Source organism: Argiope bruennichi, chromosome 10 (genome assembly GCF_947563725.1).
Source record: "Argiope bruennichi chromosome 10, qqArgBrue1.1, whole genome shotgun sequence".
Taxonomy (NCBI): Eukaryota; Metazoa; Arthropoda; class Arachnida; order Araneae; family Araneidae; genus Argiope; species Argiope bruennichi.
In genome coordinates, this window is record NC_079160.1 from 9,143,643 (window position 1) to 9,166,605 (window position 22,963).

Here is a 22,963-nt window from a genome sequence, read left to right on the forward strand (position 1 = left end):
TAATAATTTTAAATATACTTGATAATCTAAAGAGAATGATAATGATTTGGTGAGCTTATTTTACAAATAATTGTTTTAATCAAATACAATTATTGATTATATTTCTTGAGTAATGAGTATAATTTTAAATGTTGACATACAGGATGCATATTTTGATTTATGAAATGTAAAATTACAGAAGTAAAAAAAGTTCAGCATAATATTAAGAGAATACAATCAACAAACATAGGAAGAATTAAATATATTTAAAAGAACCTGAATTATTTCTTCAATGGATAATTTTTATTTTTCCACACATACAAAAACATTCATTAACTTATTGAATAGTAAAAATCAAATTTGTATATATGATAAGAAAACTTTCATATATCTATGCAGTAGTCTTCGATCAACAACATTTGTTATGGTATTTGTTTTAATATTTATTGTTTAAAATTAAATAACATTTGTTTAAATTTTAAATAGCATGTTCTAAACTCAAAATTACTAATTTTTTAAAAAATAAAGAACACTTATTAAATAAAGTTTGAGCATTAAATGTTGCACAAAAGAAAGTTTAATTAATTGGTATTATAATTTTTAATTATCAAGTCACCAAAATATTATCATTCTGAAAACCATTTCACTAATTCAAGTTAAAACAACTGATATCTACTCAAACTCATTTGCAATCAACAAATGAATAGATGATAAATTCACATAAAAAATTTGTGAATATTAAAACAAAATGATATGTTATTAAGACCACATCAAAAATATCTGTATACTATAGAAAACTGTGCATAATATATAAATCATATACATAATTTCAATTTTGCTTGTAAAAATACAATTTCATATTTTAAGGTGGGACAGTATAAATCAGCAAAATTGACTTACTGGTTATTCTGATTAACATTCTTTCATTTTACATACTTCCATTAGAAATATATAACGATGTTTTTGAGCACTAACAAATAGTTATACTAACTGGTTTTTATTTGCAGTTCAGTTTTCCAAATAGCACCACATAGCACAGACTTTACACTTATTTGCCAGTTCAAAAGAAAAAAGAAATACATAAGAAATTGAAAAATGTTATCTAATGTATATAAAATAGTAAAAAAATGCAACAAAAATTTAAAATTTCATTAAAAAAAATCAAGACCAATTCTGAATGTGACTAACATCCAGTTTAAATTCTAAATATGAAGAGAAACAATTTAACAAGTGCTCTAATAAAATTAAAAAAAAAAAAAAAAAAAAAAAAAAAAACACCTTAACCATAAATTAATATATTTTGTGTCAATACTATAAATTTTCTTAATGTGAAAATGAATATTAATTCTAACATTTAAGTAGTAGCAATAATGAATTTAATCAAATATTTTTATATGATTGCTTTTGATAACAAAACAAATATATCCGGAAATGTATAGCAATTAAAATCCTAAAACTTTGGATTACATTATTTACAATTATTTTATTGAATACTACTCCCAAAGTCATTTTTTTATATATATTTCCAGAATTTTAAAATTACCATGTGATTTGGTAATATTTATCAACTTTCAAGTGGAAATTATTTAGAGTATTTCTGGTTTGCTATAAATCAAACTATATAAGGTTTGGACGGTTTTGTAAGAACAACTATAACAACATTTGAGCAAGCATTATGACAATTTTTTTTTTAGTAAAGACAAAATTTGCAAATATTATGCAATATTCTTTAAAGCTAATGCAAATTATTCATCTGATATTATATACACTAACACTTCAATAGTACGTCAAACATTAGGGTAATTGCTGATTATGATGACTGAAATCAACATCTCCCTGACATATTACTTGGCTCACTGAAAAAGTGCTTTTATGGCTTACAACAGTCAGGGTCCTGAATGCACACTGGCCATAACACTTTCATAAATTAGGTTGACAAACAAATGAAAATATCTATCCAGCAAGATAAAAAATATAGATGATACAACAATTCTCAATATGTCAAATTTCAATTACCATAAATCTATTGCTGTGACAAGACAAGTGCTGGAAAATAAATCAATTAGATGTTCAAATAAATAAAAGCTTTCTAAAGTTAAGAAAATATTAATTACTTTTAAGTGCAAAAGACAGAAAATATAATACCCTTTTTCAGCATTATACAATTAAAAAAAACATCAATAAAAGTAACGATAAAAAAATCTTTTTACCTTTTTTAATAAAAAGGTAACTAACAGTTCATTTTTTGGTTGCCATAAATACTTATGCAATCAGTAAAATCATAATATCACACTTTTATATGGCACAAAATTACAAGGAAGCTTACAAAATTATATTACTATATAATTATATATAAGCTAGAATTTTATTTTAATATTTGAAAAGATTTAAATGTCTAATATTGAAAATACATAAAATCAATGGAAAGCGTCTTCCTAAATAATTCAGTTTTGTATGTATATTAACAGAAATTTTACTAATTTCAGCACTATCTTCAATGTAAAACCTGAAATCAATGAATCTTTCGAAAATCAAGTATTAAAAAAAAAAAGTTTTTTTTTTTTTTTTTTTTTTTTAATTCAGCAATATTAAGCATACTTTTCAATTGATCACTTAAAGAACTATTTTAATTACTTATGATAAGTAAAATCAAAATCTGAAAAATAAGTATCTAAATCATGAACTTTTGAATATATTTTTTAAAGAATATTTTTGTTTCTGACAAAATCTTTGGCAAATGACAATTTCTTTAGAAAATTATGAATTTCCAATATAAAAATTAATTCTTAAATGAAAGAAGCTAGCTAAAATCAAAATAACTTGCCATGAGCTTGTCTAATTAAATATTCATTTGGCTTATCCATTCAATGGGTAAAAAGAATCAAATTAAAGGAAGAAGGATAATTAAAATCTTGATTATCTGGAATTTTATTTTATTATGCTGTTGTCACTCAGTTTGATAGCATAGGAAAATTTATGAACTGTTTTTGTAATTCTCAAAATAGACCCAATATATCTAAAGATATACGAGAACTATCAACATACTAAGTAAATGATTGCTCTAATTACAACGATGTTAATTAGAATGAATTAACAGAATGCAAAAGAAAACATTTATAAAAACTGTTCCATGCAACTTCCTATGGTTACACAAAGAGCACCCATCTTATTAATGAATGCTTCACTTTATAGAAATGTTTACTTCCTGTTACAAGCAATATGTAGAACCCAACAATGTGCATATTTTATCTAGCTATTAACTTTATACTTTGGACTCAATAAATAAACATTCGAGGACAGCAATGATAAAAGGTGTTGATGGTATACACAGAAAGCTTTAATGTCTGGTTTAAATATAATGTGTAAGAGGGAGGATAATCATACAGATTAATTATTATCAACTCGCAAAAAACTTTACTTTTCTTTTATGTTGTGTTACATTTTTTTCTCCCTTATCACTCTTTAGAAGTAATTATCAAAATTTGTAGTCAGGGCAATCACTACAAAGTTTTATTTGACCAGAATTCAATTATATAAAAAATATTTAGTATTAATATATAATTATTATTTAATATATACTGCATGCATTGAAAATCTTTTTTATAAAAGCTAGATATATATCAGGGTTTGCAATGAGATATTGCATTTTCAAGCATTGGATTTTGCTGTTCATGTTGTCTTCTACTGTAAAACAAAAACATAAAAATTATCATTAAAAAAATAAAGCTACCATTACAGAAAAAATCAACTTTCACAAGATTAAAAAAATAAAATAAAAATAGTAATCTTTTCAATATTTCTAAAAAAATTAAAGAATTTGGATTAATACATCATTCCTAAAAATGTTGACATTGATGTAAAAGCACAAATAACTAAAAATTTTGCATTTTATTTTTATATATGCAACAAATATTTGACAAGGCTGGGCTGGAAGATGTAAATTTCCTTCTGTATTAACTCACCATATTTAGTAATCCAAAACCTTTTATTTGCAACCCTTTAAAGTTAAAAACATGCCAGGATGGGCACCATCATAAGATTGGGAAAGCTGCCAAGAAATTGTCGATAGAACAATACCACAAATCTGTGGCAGTCCAAAAATGTGGAAAATCGTCACATTTTTCCAATTATTTTTAGATAAAACTTTTTAACAGAGAAAACGCAGCACTTAGAAACAGTCAAGATGTAAAAGATTACATATTACTTCTTAATTTTGGATTTTAGTAAAGAGCTTTTTCAAATATTTCATATTTCTAAAATTTAATTAAGACCTGCTTTTTAACCTATATGGAAAACTAAATATATTCTTACTTTAGTTTTTAAAAAATATTAAAGATAAACGTGATTATTATTTTACAAAAAAGTGAAAAAGCTTTCACAATTCCTAGTTTTTTTTAAATAATAGAAACAAATTCATAAAAATAAATAAATAAATAAAAATAAAGACAGCAATTCTACAGTTAGAAGTAAAATGAAAATATAAAATTTTAGTTGATGCATTTTTCGAAAAATATTTTTTCAAGCCAGCATGAGAGAATAAAACATATTACCTCAAAAATTAAACCCTAATTAAATGAAGAAATTCATTCCATGAAATGTTTTAAAATTTAAATTAATGCGAAATAAATAAAGAAAGAAAGAAAGAAAACAGGCATTTTTTAAAATCACGATGTTAACATATTTAATGTAACATAACGATTCAATGATATTTTGAATTTATTACAATAAAAATCTAATTACAAACTAAAGGAGGGAAAATGCATTTATTCAAAGAAAAAAAATGGTGTCATTGAGAGGTCATATTTTTTAAAACAGTGTAAAAATAATTTTTGTGCAATAATATATGCTTAGAAGTTACAGCAGAAATATTATTCTGTTTTATTTTTAAATTAAACTTCTAATTAAAAATTTGTTTCATTCGCCTTTAGTACCTAAGAAGCAACTTCCTACCAAATTTCATGCTTTTAACTTCAATCGTTTATTGCATGTTAATTTGTCAATGAAGACAAACCTTAATATGTATAGAGAGATTTCAATGGGAAACTAAAGGAAATAAAGAAAGAAAAGAAAGGAAAAGAAGAAGGGGGAAAAAAACCGTTTCAATTACAAAAAGAGAAAAATTATAAAAGTTTGGATATTTTTTTGATTTAATAAATACCAAATCTAGAAGGGCTAAAAAAAAATATATATATATACATATATATATAAGAACAAAAATTGAATCTTGGAGACTGGTTCAAGAAATAATAATTTTCAAAGAATATTGGAGACATTAGAGTGAAGAAAATTATGATAATTGAAAACCTATAGCTTCAAAAAATTTTATCATACTGGATTTTATGCAATTGAACAATTTCGCATCGAATCGAATAATTTCACAATGAATTACACCTCAATATAATATAGTAAAATCCCTTTAATAAACTGTTCAAGGGATTGCTCTAAAGCAACATGTTAACGAGAGGGATGATTGAATGTGTAACATACTAAAGAGCTTTGTTTCATTGTAAGTATTTTTAGAGCAACTTCTCCCATGTTCGATGTATCTCTTTGGCAATTCAAATTTATATTGCTGCATTTTTACTTTCTGTTGATCAGACAAATCTGCCTATTCTTTTTTAACAACATATAAAAGATTACATATGCATTTATCAGGCACAACTAAGATAAATTCTTCACTATCTGAAACATTAAAAATTGAAGCTCAAACATTTTTCACCACAAGTGTGTAATTTGTACTGTCCCTTCAGGATAATCATTCTAATTTTTCAATAAATGGTAAGAAAGAGGGAGCAGGAGGAAAAAAAACCCATTAGGTGCTATCATAATATGTGGTGGCACTCCTGGATCTATTTCACTTTAGATTTGTTTGAATTCATTTCTTTAGTTGGTTTCCTTTCTAGATACACCCAATAAACAAATCGTTATGACCATGCTTTTGATTTATCATGTACAGTGTCTGGGGAAACAAAGTTTTCTTTGCTCTTCTTAAGAAAATTAAGCAATTTTTAAGGACCTTTTTCCAAATTAAAGCACATATTCCGATGCTACACATCTTCTATATGTTAGGTCATCTAACAATGCTGAGTCCAGTCATAATTTTTGACATGCTATCAACTTGAGTTGTTTTACTCTATGGTTGAAAACAATCTTTTGTCTTAATTACTACTACAGATTTGAAATGTCACGCCAAAACAGACACATAAAAGATTAGACATTCACTTTTTTTGGTACCTAATAGGAAACAGAAGTCTATATAAGATAACTATGTAAATCTTCAGATAAATTTTTAGCAACATTTTAAACCAGCTGTTTAATTATATTCAGGAATTTACAATTTCAGTGACATAATAGTAATTGAGGCATTTGGCTTTTTTCCTTTCTCCTCAATACTGAAAACATAAACTCCATAATGGGAAAAAATAAAATAAAATAAAGAGCACAGGTAAAACAAAGCACAAAAAAGACAAAGCAAAATAATACATAAACACAATTGATGACTCAATATATTTAAAATTCAACTAAAATGAAAAATGATAAAGAAAAAAATTTTTTTTTTTCGCTGGGTATGTACAACGAGGCACTAGGAAATTTTTTACTCACGAAAAAGCACATAAAAATAAAATTCCCTGCAGATTGTCAACAGCAGTGCAGTTTCAACAGGAATAACAATTAAGGCATCTCCTAACAAATACAATACCTGTATATATGACACACTTGACTTCATATATAGAATGACTGAATAAAACAATCTCATGTGACTAGTAGGAATCATCGTTCTAAATAATATTTTATACAATTCAAAATCATCTTTCTAAATAATATTTTATACAATTCAAAATCATCTTTCTAAATAATATTTCATACAATTCAAAAATTCTAACCACATTCTTTAAAGAATAGTTTCTAAAGTGTGGAATTATTATTTAAAACCATTTTATCATTAGTATGCAAGATCATTATTCTGAAGTTATTTTTTATGACTCAAACAACCCTTAACGTAGAATTAAGAATAGTATGCCAATGGAAATCAACAGAAAATATCTTAGCGAGGAATGAGCAACAAATCTCAAATTTTTTTCTAATTCCAAAACAGAAATTCTTTGATTGTCCCTTGAAATATTATTTGTGGAAAATTCAAAATGAAATAATGAAACTGCTCAAATTCCCTTATATCTTTTAAACCATTATTACAAAATAATATAAAATAAAAGTAGTTTTTTTTTTTTTTAATTTTTTGAAAAAAGGTTGTATTCTGTTCATTTATCTAGTTTGCATTTAAACAGTACAATGAAATTACTCCAAAACAAGATTTGACATAGATCTTTGAAAAAGATTTTCTTCAAAAAATTAAACCAATACATCCATTTATAATTAATGCAACTTTTTCCAAGAATGGATAAAAGTACTATTAATGACAAAACATTTTTTAAAGAAAATTAAGGAATACAACATGAAAGGGACTGAATCAAAGGGATTGCATGGAAAATATGCACATATTATTCTGATGATTATTTCACAAACCTCATAATCAAAAAATATATTGGCATAAAAACATTCTGAATACTTTAAAGAAACAAGAGTGGTTAAATACTTATCATAAGTGCAAAAGGTAATTTCAAATACAAATATTTAAAGTAATCAGAATTACAATATGTGCAAATTTTATAACTGGAAATCAACAAAAGAATAAGTAAGCATATAATTTAGCAAATAAAAAAAAAAAAAAAAAAAAAATGGGGGTGGGGGTGGGGAGAACAGATGCAAGTTACTAAAAATACAATTTAAAACTTTAAATTATTTATTATCCAAATTAGCCACTAATACTTTAAATTTAAAAAGAAAAAAAATGGCTTAATTTGCAAATAAGCTTTAATGCAAATTCTATAAACACTGTGAAGCAAATAACTAAAAATATCACCAAGTTAAAAGTTAATCTGGAAAAATAAAAATTGTAATTTAACGAAAAATATTCAAATGTAACAATTATTGTATCATTACATGACAACCAAGCAAAATGCAGTCAGAAATACAATCTATAATTAAAGGCATATTGAAATACATATGTATAGCAAATACAATAAAAGAATTTAAATATTGATTGAAGGGAAATAAAAAAGCAATTCTAAAATTGAAGTTATTTGTTAACAATGTCTATGAACTTTCATACTGTTCTTGGCCTATACAGAAAAATGTGGCTTACATATATTTTAAATATGAATGAATAATTTAGAGAAAACTTTTTTTAATGTTTTAATTGATAATGATTAATTTGATTTGACTAAAAAATTCTTTACTCGAAAATTTAAATATCTCAGCATCATGTAAACATATATGCTATTTTTACTCAATAAAGTGGGGGGGGGATATTTTTACAATTAATAAAACTTCTTTTAGCTTTTAATTTTTTTTAAAAAGTACTATATATTTTATTAAAAGGTTGAGGAATTTAAAATATAAATTTCACTACTTTTAATTATAAGGGTAGAATGAATTAATAGAAAACAAAATATTCGGAGCAGGGTGGGAGATAGTAATGAAAATTTCCAACCAAAATTTGTTTTGGTGGGAAATTTCTGAATGAAGAAATGAAGCTGAATAATCAGTTAATATTTAAAATAAACATTTTGATCTCCTCAAATATTTTAAACATGATTACTTAATAAATTTAAGCATACTGAAACAAACTTCCCAACAATTAACAAAGGTATTCAACATGAGACTACAAATATATACAATATGACAGACATTGAGATCAAATGATGATAAAATCACCTAAGAAATGCTTCACAAATTTGGAATATAATCTTTTCTCAAACTAAACAGCTGCAAATATGAAACAATACAAAATGGCAACAACAAAGAATTTCTTCAACATTTCAGGAAAATATCCGACTGGGAAGCAAAAATATATATTACAAGAATCTCCACAGTTCCATTCATGATTGAAAAAATCATATGAAACAAATAAATACTATTTTTTAATTAAAGATGGGTTGCATCCTTTGAAGAACAGTATTGTGGACTAGTTTCAGGTTTTGAAATGGAGTCATCATCTGAAGACTTTTCAATCATTGGTGGGGCCTCAGGAGATTCCCACCATTGATAATTTCCATTATCTAAAGGAAATCTTCGATTGTTACTCATTTCAGTTGAATAATCATCTATGAAATCTTCAAAGAAATCTCCACTTTCAAATTCAAAATTGAAAGCTTCGATATAATTTCCAGAATTGTGAGATGCACTTTGAGATCCAAAGACATCATCGAAAGGTCGAACTGAGAATTGTGATGTGACAGAGAAGTCTTCTCCTTCAGTCACGGATGGTCCATGAAAAAATTCTAACTGATCATGAAGATATTGCTCCAGTTCATCTTCAACATCGCTTTCACTAGCAGGAGTGATAACTATTTGTGGCAAAGGCTCAAGCAGTTTTTTCTGCACTGTATTTTTCTTACCAGTTACTTCAAGAATTTTTGTCAAATCTGTGCAATTCAAGGCACTTTCTTTGCCCAAATCTGAGTTAGATACAAGAGAATTTATCTCATTTTTAAACAAGCTGTCTTTCTCTGGAAGAATTTTATCATCACTAGGGCAGTTCTCATTTAGTGAATCAAATTCTACTGTCTCAGGAGATATATTATCTCTAATATAAGCTTCATTTTTTGGATCTGATGAGCAATTCTTATTGTTTCCACCCTCAACATGATCGAAAGAAACGTTTTTATTCATTTCATCTATAATTTTAGAAGTAAACTGGTAACAGTTATTGTCCACGTAATTCTTATCTGGATTGATTTCCTGATTTGCAGTAAGTTTCTCACTACAGCCATCAGAATTGGGAAAAGTTATATCTATCTCAGAATCCAGAATACTACCAGATTTCTCTGTTACCTTTTTTTCAAAAAGAATATCATTACAATTAATTTCAGAAAATATTCTTGTCTCAGGAAAGAAACTTTCAACATCTTTATGATTTTCATTGGATATAAAATGATTTACTTTGCCATTCAGATTTGTTTCTGATGCATTATTAATTTGATTTTCTGTTGTGTTTTGAACCAGCAAAATATCACTTATCAAGGTAGTATCATTTTCAGCTTCCATTTTGGTTTCCTCAAATATGCTTGCTTTCTCATCTAGTTCATCTAAAAATTGACAATCTGCAACATTACAAGATTCAGTAACTACTAGTTCACTAGTTACAAAGTCACAGGATTTTCCCTCTGTTTGACTGGAAATTACAGAATCTAAATTAAGAATTTTCTTAACTTCATCATCAGCAAATTTCTCTAAATTTGGATTCAAAGAATCATTTGTGAGGTTAGAATCTAATACAGGGGTGTGACTTGAGTTCAACTTTTCATTATCAAAATCATTCTGCAAAGAATCCAAACTGATTTCTTTATAGGAATTCAACTTATTTTTAGCTGAATTTGGTCTAGTATTCCCTTCTACAAATTTTAATGGTGCAGTTTCGGACATATTGTGTTGTTCATTATCATCAGCAAATACAGATTTATATGGCACTTTTTTATCATCAGAAAAACCATCTAACTTCTCATCAGAAGTTGATGTATCAACTAACAACTCTACCTTTTTAGAATCAGATGCTTCAAGAGGTGAAAAAATATGAAGCAATGGATCTATATTCTGCTGAATAGCATCAAAAGTTAAGTTTTGCTTGTTATCATCCGACTCAAAATCTGAGAAATTAGAAGGACAAGCACTTAAATCCTTTTTAAGAACTAGGGGTCCATCATTCTCCAACATATATTTATAGTCTGAACCTAGAACAGAAAAATCAGCTGGGGGACTACAACTGCTTTCTTCAAAATTAATCAACAAATTACTAAGTTCTATTTCAGTTTTCTCTGATTCAGAAAAATTATTAGTCTCTACTTCGAAATCGCACCTACTTTCTAAGGGCTCACTGCTTCTTACATTCATTTCATTTGAATGACAATCATTATCATTCAACTGAATTGATTCATTTTGATTTTCATTTGAATGACAATCATTATCATTCAAATGAACAGAATCATTTTGATTTTCATTTGAATGGCAATCATTATCATTCAATTCATTTGTCAGTTTGATATTTTTCTTTATATTCAATGAAAATAAATCTAAATTATTTTTCTTCTCATTGAGTTTAAATTCTTCTGAGTTGGTTAGTTCAGAGTCAGAAATTTCTCTGGGGACGGTAACATTTTTGGGTTCAACCTGTAGTGATTCAGGATTGCCACTTTCCTCTGTGATATGGACGGATGTAGGAGATCTATCGAGGGCAGAGTTGATGTAGTTGAATTCATGTGACTGCTGGTCCAGTTCGTCCTGCATCCATTTCAGACGACTCTCTTCTAAAGCTAAATTATTCAGCTGGTTTTTTATAAGCTCACTAATTTGATCTCCTGAAAGAGAGGGATGCTTTCCTTCTGAAAAACAGAATAACAAACATCAAATGAATCACAAAAGGGATTTTCTTGCCATAAAAAACTTTACACTCATTTCACTAAATCTTTCCAATCAATTTCTCACTACATTTTTAATACTTAAATTCAATAATTATTATCATTATACATTTTTAAGTTAATATTAAAAAGACAAAGTATTATTCAACAATTCAATTCTTACTTTTACAAAGAAATCATAGGGATAAAGAAATTTCAAAATAAACTAACTGCCTTTGGTGACCAGTTTGCTAACCCAAATTTTCGACTTTTTAGGCTATTAAATGATTGATATAGAGTATATTAAAAAAAAAAAAAAAAAAAAAAAAAAACTTTCTTCTTAATATTTGATACAATTTTTTTGCTGCATAACATTGAATTTTGGTGCTGCATGACAATGGCAGACTCCATTCTATCATTCACACCCAAAATCTGGTCAGAGCAGACTTGGCGTCAAGCAATTTTTACTTGTTCCAGTACCTAAAGGAGTTTTTTCAGTGGAAAGTGCTTCACCATAAATGACAAAATGAAAGAAACAGTTAGACAGGTTATCCTTACAGGCACCAGATTCAATTACTTAGAATATAAAATCTAATAACAAATGTTTAACAAATATCAGAACTATATAGAAAACTACAGAAACATGTAAGAAATTAAAAAGGTTTTTGAAAAACTCTAAATTTTATTTAAAAAAAATCAAGCCTTACTTTTCCAATAACTTAATGTGTATTATATATATATATATAGTCTCTTTCCTCCTTCGGACACATTGCTGCTTTCAAAAACTATGCTTACACACACACACATATATAATTTTTAAAGCTTAGAAAGAAATTTAACTGAAAATATATATAGATTTTTTTTTTACTGAAAAATATTCCTAATAATACTGTCATTCAATTCTTATTATTATATCTTATTTTAAAAATTCATAAATCATAGCTAACAGCTTTATATCAAATATTACAATAATAAAACTAGAGTATCATTAATACAAAGCTATATAAAATTAATTTGAATCAAAAAGTGTTTCAAATATTTCTAATTGTGCAGTTTTCCTGCCTATTTATATGCAAAAATGTGGAAAAAAATAGAAACTTGAAATTCCATATTATATAAAAACAAATATTACCACATAAATCAAACTTTCATTGATGTGGAATAAATTTAACCTTTCTTATTACCTTCAGGGGAATTGGAAGGGGCAATTGATTTCGAAGGCATAGCCAGTACTTCAGATAGATCCATTTCATCATCAGAGAATCCAGATGTGAATGAGTACATTGGACGGTTCATAGGTCCTAAAGAAGAACCAATACCATACGTAGGCCGTCGAACATAAGGTTCAGAATCTAATTCTTCAATTTCTAAAACTTCTTCAATTTCAGGTTCTTCATTTTCAGGAACATGTAATTCCCAATCTAAACAGAGACATTGTGAAAGATAAAAACAAAAATAAAGAGGAGTGTATGGACAAAGAAAAAGGAATTCTAAAGGAATTAAGAAGTATAGTTAAATAACAATTATACTTTGTGGTTGCATCTAACAATAAATTTGAAGTACAAGGAAAAAAAAGCCAACACAGCTTAAATAATATCTAAATTTTTAGTCCTATTTTCAGACATTCCCACACCTTGTTTTAACTTAGAGATAACAATTTCATTTTTCTGAAGATACCATGCCTTCAATACATCAAAAACAACAAATTTTACTCATTTGTAAAATACATTGTTAATTGCCTAGTATAGTATTACATGCAACAACAGCCTTTCTTTTAGAACCACTAAATTCTACTTCTAAAGATATGACTGTATTATTGTATATTTACTTCACATGTTTTTTAAATGATGTTCATTTCAAATATTTAATTTTTTAAAACTTTTATAGTATATCTTTTTCTAATATTTGAATGAGAACATTTTTCTCTATTAAGCATTCATAAGATAAAACAAAAGTATGCTGCTTGATTAAAAATACTTTTTGAACAGGAAGAAAATATTTGATATTTGCAATAGCAAGATTTAAATAAGTTTGAAAAATACAGAGTAAACAGCATTATTAAAAAGAAAAAAAAATACATTCAAGAACATCACATAGCTGCATAGTTACTTTTCATAATGTTAGAAGAATCTATACCTGCGAAAATATTGTAAGCAGTATTCCAAGGAGTTATTTCTTCCTGTACGTGGTCATCTTCACTGCTATCAGAAGCAGGTGGATATTCAAAGACAATCTGAGGGTCTTCCTCATGGAAAGAAACACTTTTTCTCAAAGAGTTGAACTAAAAGTGCAAAGAAAACAAAAACATTTAACTAAACATCATAGAGAACTCACTTTTTACAAAATATGTTGCATGCAATTTGCAAATACACATGAATAAGAATAAATGTTGAAAGCTACATGCATATTTTATTGAATTACACTAATAATAAAAGCACTACAAAATCTAGAAAGGTGTACATAAATTCATATATGCAACAGTAATGTTTATGAGATTTTAATGGCAAAAGAAATACTTTAAGCTCAGTTTTCAATCAATTCTATAATCTATACAGCTCAATGCAAAATTGTATATTAAAAACTTATTCATTAATTACTGGTAAATTTCATATAGACTTTAATGTTCACCTAATCAATTTATTAAAAAATGTACTGAATTAAAAGATCACACAGCACAGAAGTAAATATTTTAAGGATTTTAAAAATATCCATCTAAATTTTCAACCATATCTCCCCCATCATCCTCAACTTTTGCAAAAGAAGTATACTTTTCATATAGATCTACTTATAAGGGCAGGGGGAGGGAAATAACCATAAAACAAAATAAATTATCAAAAAAAAATTTATAGATATTTTTTTTTTTTTTTTTGCTTCATTTTTCTTTAAACACAGAAATTAACAACATTTGAAAAATGCACATTTTTAAAATTCAGTATAAAAATTAGATCTTTGAATTCATGTTTTTAAAGAGATTTTATCCACTTTATCTTTAAATAATTTTTTTATATAATTGAATAACTGAAGTTTTATACAACTGAAAAAAGTTCAAAAGTGACAACCAAGTTCATGATATTAAACCTCAACTTTAGGCCTATGAAAACAGATCAGGCATGGCACATGCCCTTTTGATATTAGTGGAAATTGTCAGAAATTTTTAATTTCCATCAATGAATTATCCACTGGCCACTTCTTCTGTCGTTGCCATAAAATGCAACAACATACTTGTGTGCCTCCAAGTCATAAGCATTTTTTTCTACAACATTAATGGCATTAGTTGCCAGATCAAGAAGACTTTTCATTAATGGGAAAAAAGAGAATGCTTCGAACAAACAGAATCAGTTGTCGACACAGATTGCAAGAGCAAATTATCCAAGGGCATCTCCATCTGCAAGTTTTCAAATACCATTTCCTACGAATACAGATTTTGTAGGAAGATTATTTCTTTTGTAATAAACTACAAAGTTTTTTTTGTTGTTAAAAAAGTAAAAGAAAGATAAGAAATCCAGATAAAAGTGAGGAACCGTGGATCCACAAAAGAATCACATCCCTGTAAATGGGGGAGGGGGGGCATTTTAAAAATTGTCTTTTTGCAACAACAATTGAATTGATGTGCTAACTTTTCCAGAATCAGACAATTTCATAAAAAATATTTTTATAAATAATAATTGTTTCATAACATCATGTAATGTATTATACAATCAATTGGAATTAAACACAAACAATATTCTCAGCAAATCAGCTGTTACCAAAGGCAGCTTAATAATAAATTATATGTTAAAAAAAGTTATTTTTGAGCATATTAAGAGAAAGTTCTTAAAAGACAATTTTAGATATTTCTTCCATTGTTTTAGAATTTGTGATGCATCTTACCCTACTGATTGCTATTCTCTCTCTCTCTCTCTTTTTTTTTTGGCAGTTTTGCTAAATTTGATAAATAGTTCTATGGCTCATTTGCAGATAAGATGCACTGAATATCAGCTACATAGAAAGCTAATTTCACAATAACATAAATGGTCCTTTGAAACAAAGTCCCGACTCCCGTTTAATTAGCTATTCCCGATTTGTCCAGTAGCTAAATATCAATGTCATTGAACAAAATTTAAAAATATTTAGCAACTAACTTAACAATAAATAAATAAAATAAAATTTTATTATCGACTGTAACAATACTTTTTTTTCTGGTGTTACAAGAACACTCTTTGAAGGTGTAGCATGGCAATCCCATGTCTTGGAAAATATTTTCTTTGGACTTGGCTCTCGACTACTGTCAGATGATTCAATTTCATTTCCAGCCTTTGATACATCAATTGTCTCTTTGAATTTATTGTGGATACATTCAAAAGATCCTGATGTGGAACTACATGATGTGCCACCATCATCACTATCGCTCTCAAAATCAGGAGTGTATGCCTCTCTACAGGGAGACGATTCTAGACTGCTATAAGGTGAAGGGCTGTGGGAAATGCTTAATTGATTCAGAGTTTGACGATTGAGAGAGTCATCTGCTTCAAGCTGATTTAATGTGGCTGTAATATCTAAAATAAAACAATTTACAACATGATAATTTATCATGGTCATCTTTTAAAATTTGAATTTATAAATTTAAGAGTTATGGCAATGCAGTATCTATACATGTACATTTAAAAGTTCTGTTAATTTTTCTGGACTTTCACAAGAAACTTTAAAAATATGTGCTAAAACTATATTCTTTCAAAATGCAGGTAGTAGTAATATGTACTTAAAATTGACAGAAGTATACATACTAGTCAATCCTAAAAGAATATCTAAAACAGCAAATTATGTATGAATTTAACCACTGGTCAGTAAGTTATATTCTAAACAGGAAATGCTAAGCGTGGATAGCTATATATTTAGCTTTAGTAAAAAAACTGCTTGAGTTATAGTAAAGATTTCTTTTAATGGGTTAAAAAAGGGTTTCTTCAATTTTGGGCCATAAAGACCAAAAGAGAGGTCAGGCAGAAAAATATTGGAGTCAAGAAAAATTCTACAAAGTTTCTTTCTTTCAAAATTTTTTTAAAAATACTGTCTCAAAAGATATCAAAGAATACTTCTAAATAATTAGTTCTTACTACTTTGAACTATGATTAATTAATGATTCTCATTTCCATTCATTTTTGAAGTTGGGATAGCAAAAATATTTCTGAGTGAAATAGGATGAGGGGTGCAAAAATATTTTTCACCCAGAAGGTGGACAAAAGTCAAAGCAATTTTCTCCTTAATTTTTCAGAAAACTAACATAATGTGGGGTGTTTTATGCTTGCAGTATACATAACAGAAAGTAAAAAGTTAGATAAATGCTTTTAGTTGTTCTCAATTTTCGTACGATTCTCTAAAAACTAAGGCAAGTTTTTCCGAATCTTTGGAAATATTGGAATTCCAAATTCAAATCTTTGGAAATTCATACCCTAGGAACTGCCAATCATACCTTTAACAGACATCTCGCAAGTTTCTAGAACACCACCAGCAAGAATCTCTTGACCTTCTAGAATGACTGGGCTGTTCCTTTCTATGTCTAAGGTTTCATCTGAATGCCAACACACTGATTGAGTGGGTTGCTTTGAATACATAACATCTTGTAAATCCTTGCAAACACGATTGTTTTCATAATCTTTTACATAATAAATGTTGTTCACTACACCGTTCTCACCATGAACTGGTGAACAGTCTGAATTGCTAATGTCAGACCTGGAACCATCATTGCTTTCATTGAAAAAGTGATCCATAGAAGGCAAAACAGAAGTTTCACATATTTCTTCACTGTATGACTCGGAACTTTGTGACATTTTTTCCTCCTCCACAAAATCTTCATTGCTACTGAAGGATGCAGTAGAGTGAATAGATGATGGCGTGGCAATTTCATCTGTTATTTCTTCTTCTATCACTTCATTTTGAAGAGAGAAATTTCTGTAAGGTTGATGCAAGGGATGAATTGATTCTGGAGATTCACAAGGACTACTAGCTGATTGCATGACAACTACATGAAGGAAATAATTAATGCATTAGAAATAAACCATGTTATTAGTGAAATTTTATTAAAACTATAAATTATAGGATTTGTGTCACAAAATGAAATAACCAACAAAAAAAATTCAAATCTTTTACAAAGTGAAATATTTGTAGTAAAACAATGATTATAATTTAAAATAATTTCAATTTAAACATATTTAAAAAAATCAAATAACACAAACACATACTTTTACACATTTTCTAATATTATTTCATTATTATTCTAATTATTGATATGTAAAAAAATAATTAAAAAAAATGTATAAAATTTTTCTCAAATAAGAGTTTATTTTTAAATTAAAATTTATAATAGATAAATAATAGCTTGATTGCATCTTCTTTATTAAAAATACCAACATTGAAAAATCTGATAATCAAATTTTTATTAATTATTTAAGACTAATTAAAAAACAAAATTAAAATACAAAAATTTATTGCTGTGCAGTGCAGCATTATTAAATATAGTGCTTCCATGATTAAGATGAACAAGTACCATAAATATTGTTTTCTAATACTTGCATAGAATGAAAATATTTTCTACTGAAAATTACACTTAAAGATATTTTTAAAATCTTGTAATTCATAAGCTAAAGAATTTAATTTATATTGTGGACAATTAAAGCAAAATTTTATATATTTCATAAAGTATACTTATTTTGATATTAAAAAAAACTGATTTTTTTGGTATTCAATATTTATTAAACTCTACTTACTACTAATAAAACAAAATACGTATGCATGTGTTAGTAGAGAGACTACAGGAGAGACTGATCGGGAGCTATTAAAGATATATTTTAAAGAGTTGAAATATACATTTGGACAGATTTTTTTGAGATCCTTATATTATGTACTATTTTATTAATTTTTTAAAAATAATTTTCAATAATAGATTACACTGCTGACCTGAAACTTAAACTACTCTCACTGTTCTTTCAAATATTTGATCTTTTCTCCCTTATACTATAAAAAGTTAAGGAAATAGAATTCTGTTTAATATCTGAGCAATTTACATGCAGAACTGGCCTTAAGAAAGAATGGGGCTCAACTAAAAATGATCTTTGGTAATACTTCATTCTCAAGCCATATTTCATCCAGAGCATAATATAAATTTAATAAAAAAGCATTTTTTAAAAAAAACATATTTGTTAGTGAACAAAGGAATAGAATTACTTTGATTTTAATTGCTTTGTACTATTTAATGATTAATTATTATTATATGTAATATGGAATCTTAAATCAATTTTTTTTCTTCTCAAATTCAGTATCAAATGGTACCACCAACATGTTATTAAAATTTAAGCAAACTGACAGATTAATTCATAAGTAAAATTTTAAAAATATTAAAATTGTGTTTAGATATAAAGAATATAAATATGTGAACAGTTCAAAACTCTACCAAATCTAGAAGCGAGTGAAAATTCCATTAAAAGAGACATTCCATTAACTACATTCTAGAAGGTGATAAAAGTATAAAATGTGTAAATTCTGAAAATAAATATTTTCCAGATTTAATTAAAACTATTATTTAAATGATTTTGTAAAAAAGAGTTAAATCATAATACTTCAAACTATTAAAATTACTATAAATAAATAATGATTTTCATGCTAGAAAAAAAATTTGAAATTCAGCTCAATTTTGGATTTATTATTATTATGTTACAGCGTTCTACAGAATGGTGGTAGTGGAGGGGGAAGGGCATTTTTGTTTGACATCCAATATTTAAAAAATCTTCCTTTCTTTTTCAATATTTATTTTATGAATATCCAATGATAGCTTATCTCTGTATACAATTATAGACCTATTGAAACAAATCATATTTATATAAGCAAACAATGTGAAAAAAAAGCAAAAAAAAAAAAAAAAAGAAGTAATGAAAAGAGTAAATTTTTAGTAATTTAAAGATTCCACAAAAATACAATTTATCTGAAAATTTGAATTCATGAAAATTTCTACAAAAAATACAGCAAGAAAAAATAATTTTAAATTAAAATATGCCATGAGTGATTCATACATTATATTTTAAATATTTGATATATAATACTTAATAAATAAACCAAGAAATCTTAAATAACTATAATAAACTTAATTTCTAATAAAAAAAAAATTAGAAATGAAACTTTTTTTTTACTTGCATACATTGAATAGCAATGAAGTTCATGCGAGAATTAAAGGCCTAAAAAGTTATTTCATATATGATCACTATAGACTTACGGCTGTTTTTTTACAACTGAAATTAATACAGAAATTGTTTTTAAGTCATAATTTGTAGGCTAACTATTTAACTATTGGAATAACTGATATACACAATGAACAGAATAGATGTAATAGAATGATTCATATATAAGAACAGTTGTAACATTATTAAAATACAGCTCTGATTTTACAATGATATGTTCCATATGAATTTTAAGCATCAACAATTTGATGCTTAAAAATATTTTCTGGGAGGAACAATGATCATTACGTTATGCATAAGAAATTTCAATAAATACAAATATAATCAACACTCTCAGCAAATCAGTTATTGGCCGAAGGCAGCTATAATATATGAAAGCAGCATTCAATAAAACACTTTCAAGTACTCCCACACAAAATAAATTCAAATTTAAGTTCTGAGAATTTTAAAACAGTGCACTGTTGATATTAATGTTCGGTGTTGTGAAATGATTGTATGGTGGCGCCCCCAAAGTGAAGCGAAAATAATTCTGTAACATGAGAGTGGCTGTGTAGAGAGAGAGAGAGAGAGAGAGAGAGAGAGAGAGAGAGTGGAAAGCACGCGAATAAAATGGAGTTGTTCTAAAGTCTCTGCCATCTGATTTGTGTTGTGAATTACATTAAATGTGTGCGTAGAACTGGCGAATTAACATGGTCCGTCGAGGCGGAGGTGGCTGGGACCGAAGAACAAAAATTTTGAAAATAGTGCATTGAAAATTAATTCAAAACGAAAGCGATAGTCTTGTGTTGTTCAGAGTTCAAGTTTGGGTTTCACGGAGATTCAGTTGTTATTGTTACTTGGTGAGAGGTTAGTTATTCAAATTTTATGATATTGATATTGTTATATCTAGTGTTTTAAGACGTAATTAATTTGTGTTTTATTAATTTCATTTGTGATTGAGTTAATTTTTGTGAAAATGAGTATTACTAAGTTTAAAAAAGAGGAGTTAAAGGCTATTGCCGAGGAGTTAAAATTACCTATACCTGATAATGCTAAAGTTCTAGATTTAAGAGAGTTAATACAGGAGAGTAAGATTTATAAAACAGATGAAGAATCGTATAAAACTATTGTTGACTGTGTACATGAGGAAATAAACGAGAGAAAAGATAAACTTGAGCGGAAAAAATTAGAAAACAAAAATCGACTAGAATTTGAGAGAATTAAACTGTCTCAGTTAAAAAGGGAATTAGAAATTGCAAAATTGCGTGAACAATCTCGAGAGAGTGAGCCATCACAAAATGACATTAAAACAATCGGAACAGAGTGTAATGTAGAGAGTTTGATTAAGAGTATTAAAACTCTTAACTATTCCGATTCCTCAGAGAGCCGAGTCATTTAATTTATTTTTTCAGTCGATTGAGAAGGCATTTAAAACCAAAGATGTTCCTGAGAAATTAAAACCCGAAAATCTTTTAAATATCCTTGGAGAGAAAGCGTGTAATTTCATGGTTTATCTTCGAGGAGAAGATCTGAGTAATTATGATAAACTTAAAGCCATAGTGTTAAAGGAGTTTCAACCAACACCCCAAGAATGTCTAAATCACTTTAAAAAGGCACAAAGGTTACCCAATGAAAGTTATGTGCAGTTCGCATCTAGATGGAGTGCAACCTTTGAATACTATTGTCAGTTATGGGAGGTAAAAGACTTAAAATCAATTTGTGAATTAATAGTGTCAGATAAAATAATCGAGACGTTGGATAGAGAATTAACTACTCATATTGGCGTAAAACAAGGAGAGACGTGGTTTAAACCACATGAATTAGGCCGAGAATGCGATATTTTCATATCGTCAAAGGGAAAAATTAAAGAACAAAGTTTAATACCTAATTATAAATCAAAATATGAACCGCGGCGTTATGATGTCAGTAATCAAAATAATAGGCGTGGGTCAAAAAATACTTCAAGTGTTTATCTGTCTTCCTTTAAAAATGCGAAATGCATTGTAAATAGTTGTAAAACAAAGGAATCCCACCTGCTGTATTTGTGTCCTGTGTTCAAATCTCTTAGCGTTGACGAAAGAATAGATATCGTGAAAACTAATTGCTTATGTTATAAACGTTTTTCCTCAAATTGTTTTGTTAAGAAGTCATGTAGAGCTAAAAATTGTTTTCGTGGGAAGCCGCACAACAGATTAATTCATTATCCCAAAAGAGATAACTCTTCCGCCCAGACACAAACAGCAACAGGAGCCAATGATTCGACGCCGTTGAATCCAAATGCACATGCTTACGTCAGTCAGAGTCAGGGAGGGTCAGCAAATATTGCCTTCCCCCAAATTGAGAGCGAGAGAAATGCATCAGTAGTGGCTACGAGTTTTTTGCAAAACAAAACAAAAACAGTTTTATTAAGTACCGTGCGATGCTTAATACGAGACAGATACGGCGCGAGACATGAAGTGAGGTGCCTCCTAGACGGAGGAAGCGAGTCAAATTTTATAACGAAGGATTGTGCGGATAGATTGCAGTTGAGGAATGAGAAATTTAATTTACTTGTATCTTGTTTAAATGATTCATCAATGATGGTTATTGGGTGTGTTATGGCAACCATAAATAATCTTGATATGAGTTTTAAAAAAGAGCTTAATTTGCTAGTTGTCAAAAAAATAACCAATTTAATTCCGTCAAGAATGATTAATGTTTCAATTGATTTACCTAACGATATTGAGCTGGCAGACTACAAATTTAATATTCCTGGAAAAATTGATGTTTTATTAGGCGCAGAAATATTTTATGAATTGCTTAGGCCAGGTCAAATTTATACAGGAGATTCTCGACTACTTTTGCAATATACAGTGTGCGGATATGTCGCTAGCGGAAGTGTAGATGAGGAGGTGAATAACAAAATTCACTGTGGTTTAATTCGAGATAGTGATTTAAATACAACATTAAAGACCTTTTTGGAGTTAGAATCAATAGGTGTCAAAGGATGAGGGTATTACTAGTGAGGAGGACATGAATTTAGAATTGTTTAAGGAAAATATGTTTTAAAAATGGTAGGTATGAGGTGGGACTCCCGTGGAAAAGAGATAGTAATGAGTTGAGCGATAATTTTGATTTAGCAAAAAGACGACTCAGCAGTCTTATGAGAAAAATGCAAAATGATAAGGTGTTGTATTCTGAGTATTGTAAAGTTTTAAAGGGTTACCTAGATGAGGGGATAATTGAGAGGGTAACAAATCCGTTTGCTTCAACAAATAACCCAGTGTTTTATCTTCCTCACCAAGTGATAATAAAAAATGAATCTCTAACAACAAAATTACGTATAGTTTTTGATGCTAGTGCACATGA

At 27.8% G+C, this 22,963-nt stretch overlaps 1 protein-coding gene across 1 annotated transcript in view; it reads right to left on the bottom strand.

Annotated features, from left to right (window-relative positions):
* Window positions 1-2,582: 2,582 nt before the first annotated feature.
* Window positions 2,583-22,963, bottom strand: part of LOC129988026 (uncharacterized) — a 43,692-nt gene continuing 23,311 nt past the window's right edge. Inside the window, exons 12-16 of the mRNA XM_056096103.1 lie at window positions 16,879-17,427; window positions 15,603-15,967; window positions 13,569-13,713; window positions 12,617-12,853; window positions 2,583-11,417 (exon numbers count right to left, since the gene is read on the bottom strand). Coding sequence (XP_055952078.1) covers window positions 8,965-11,417; window positions 12,617-12,853; window positions 13,569-13,713; window positions 15,603-15,967; window positions 16,879-17,427 — 3,749 coding nt within the window. The 3' untranslated portion in view covers window positions 2,583-8,964. The remainder of the gene's footprint in view (window positions 11,418-12,616; window positions 12,854-13,568; window positions 13,714-15,602; window positions 15,968-16,878; window positions 17,428-22,963) is intronic.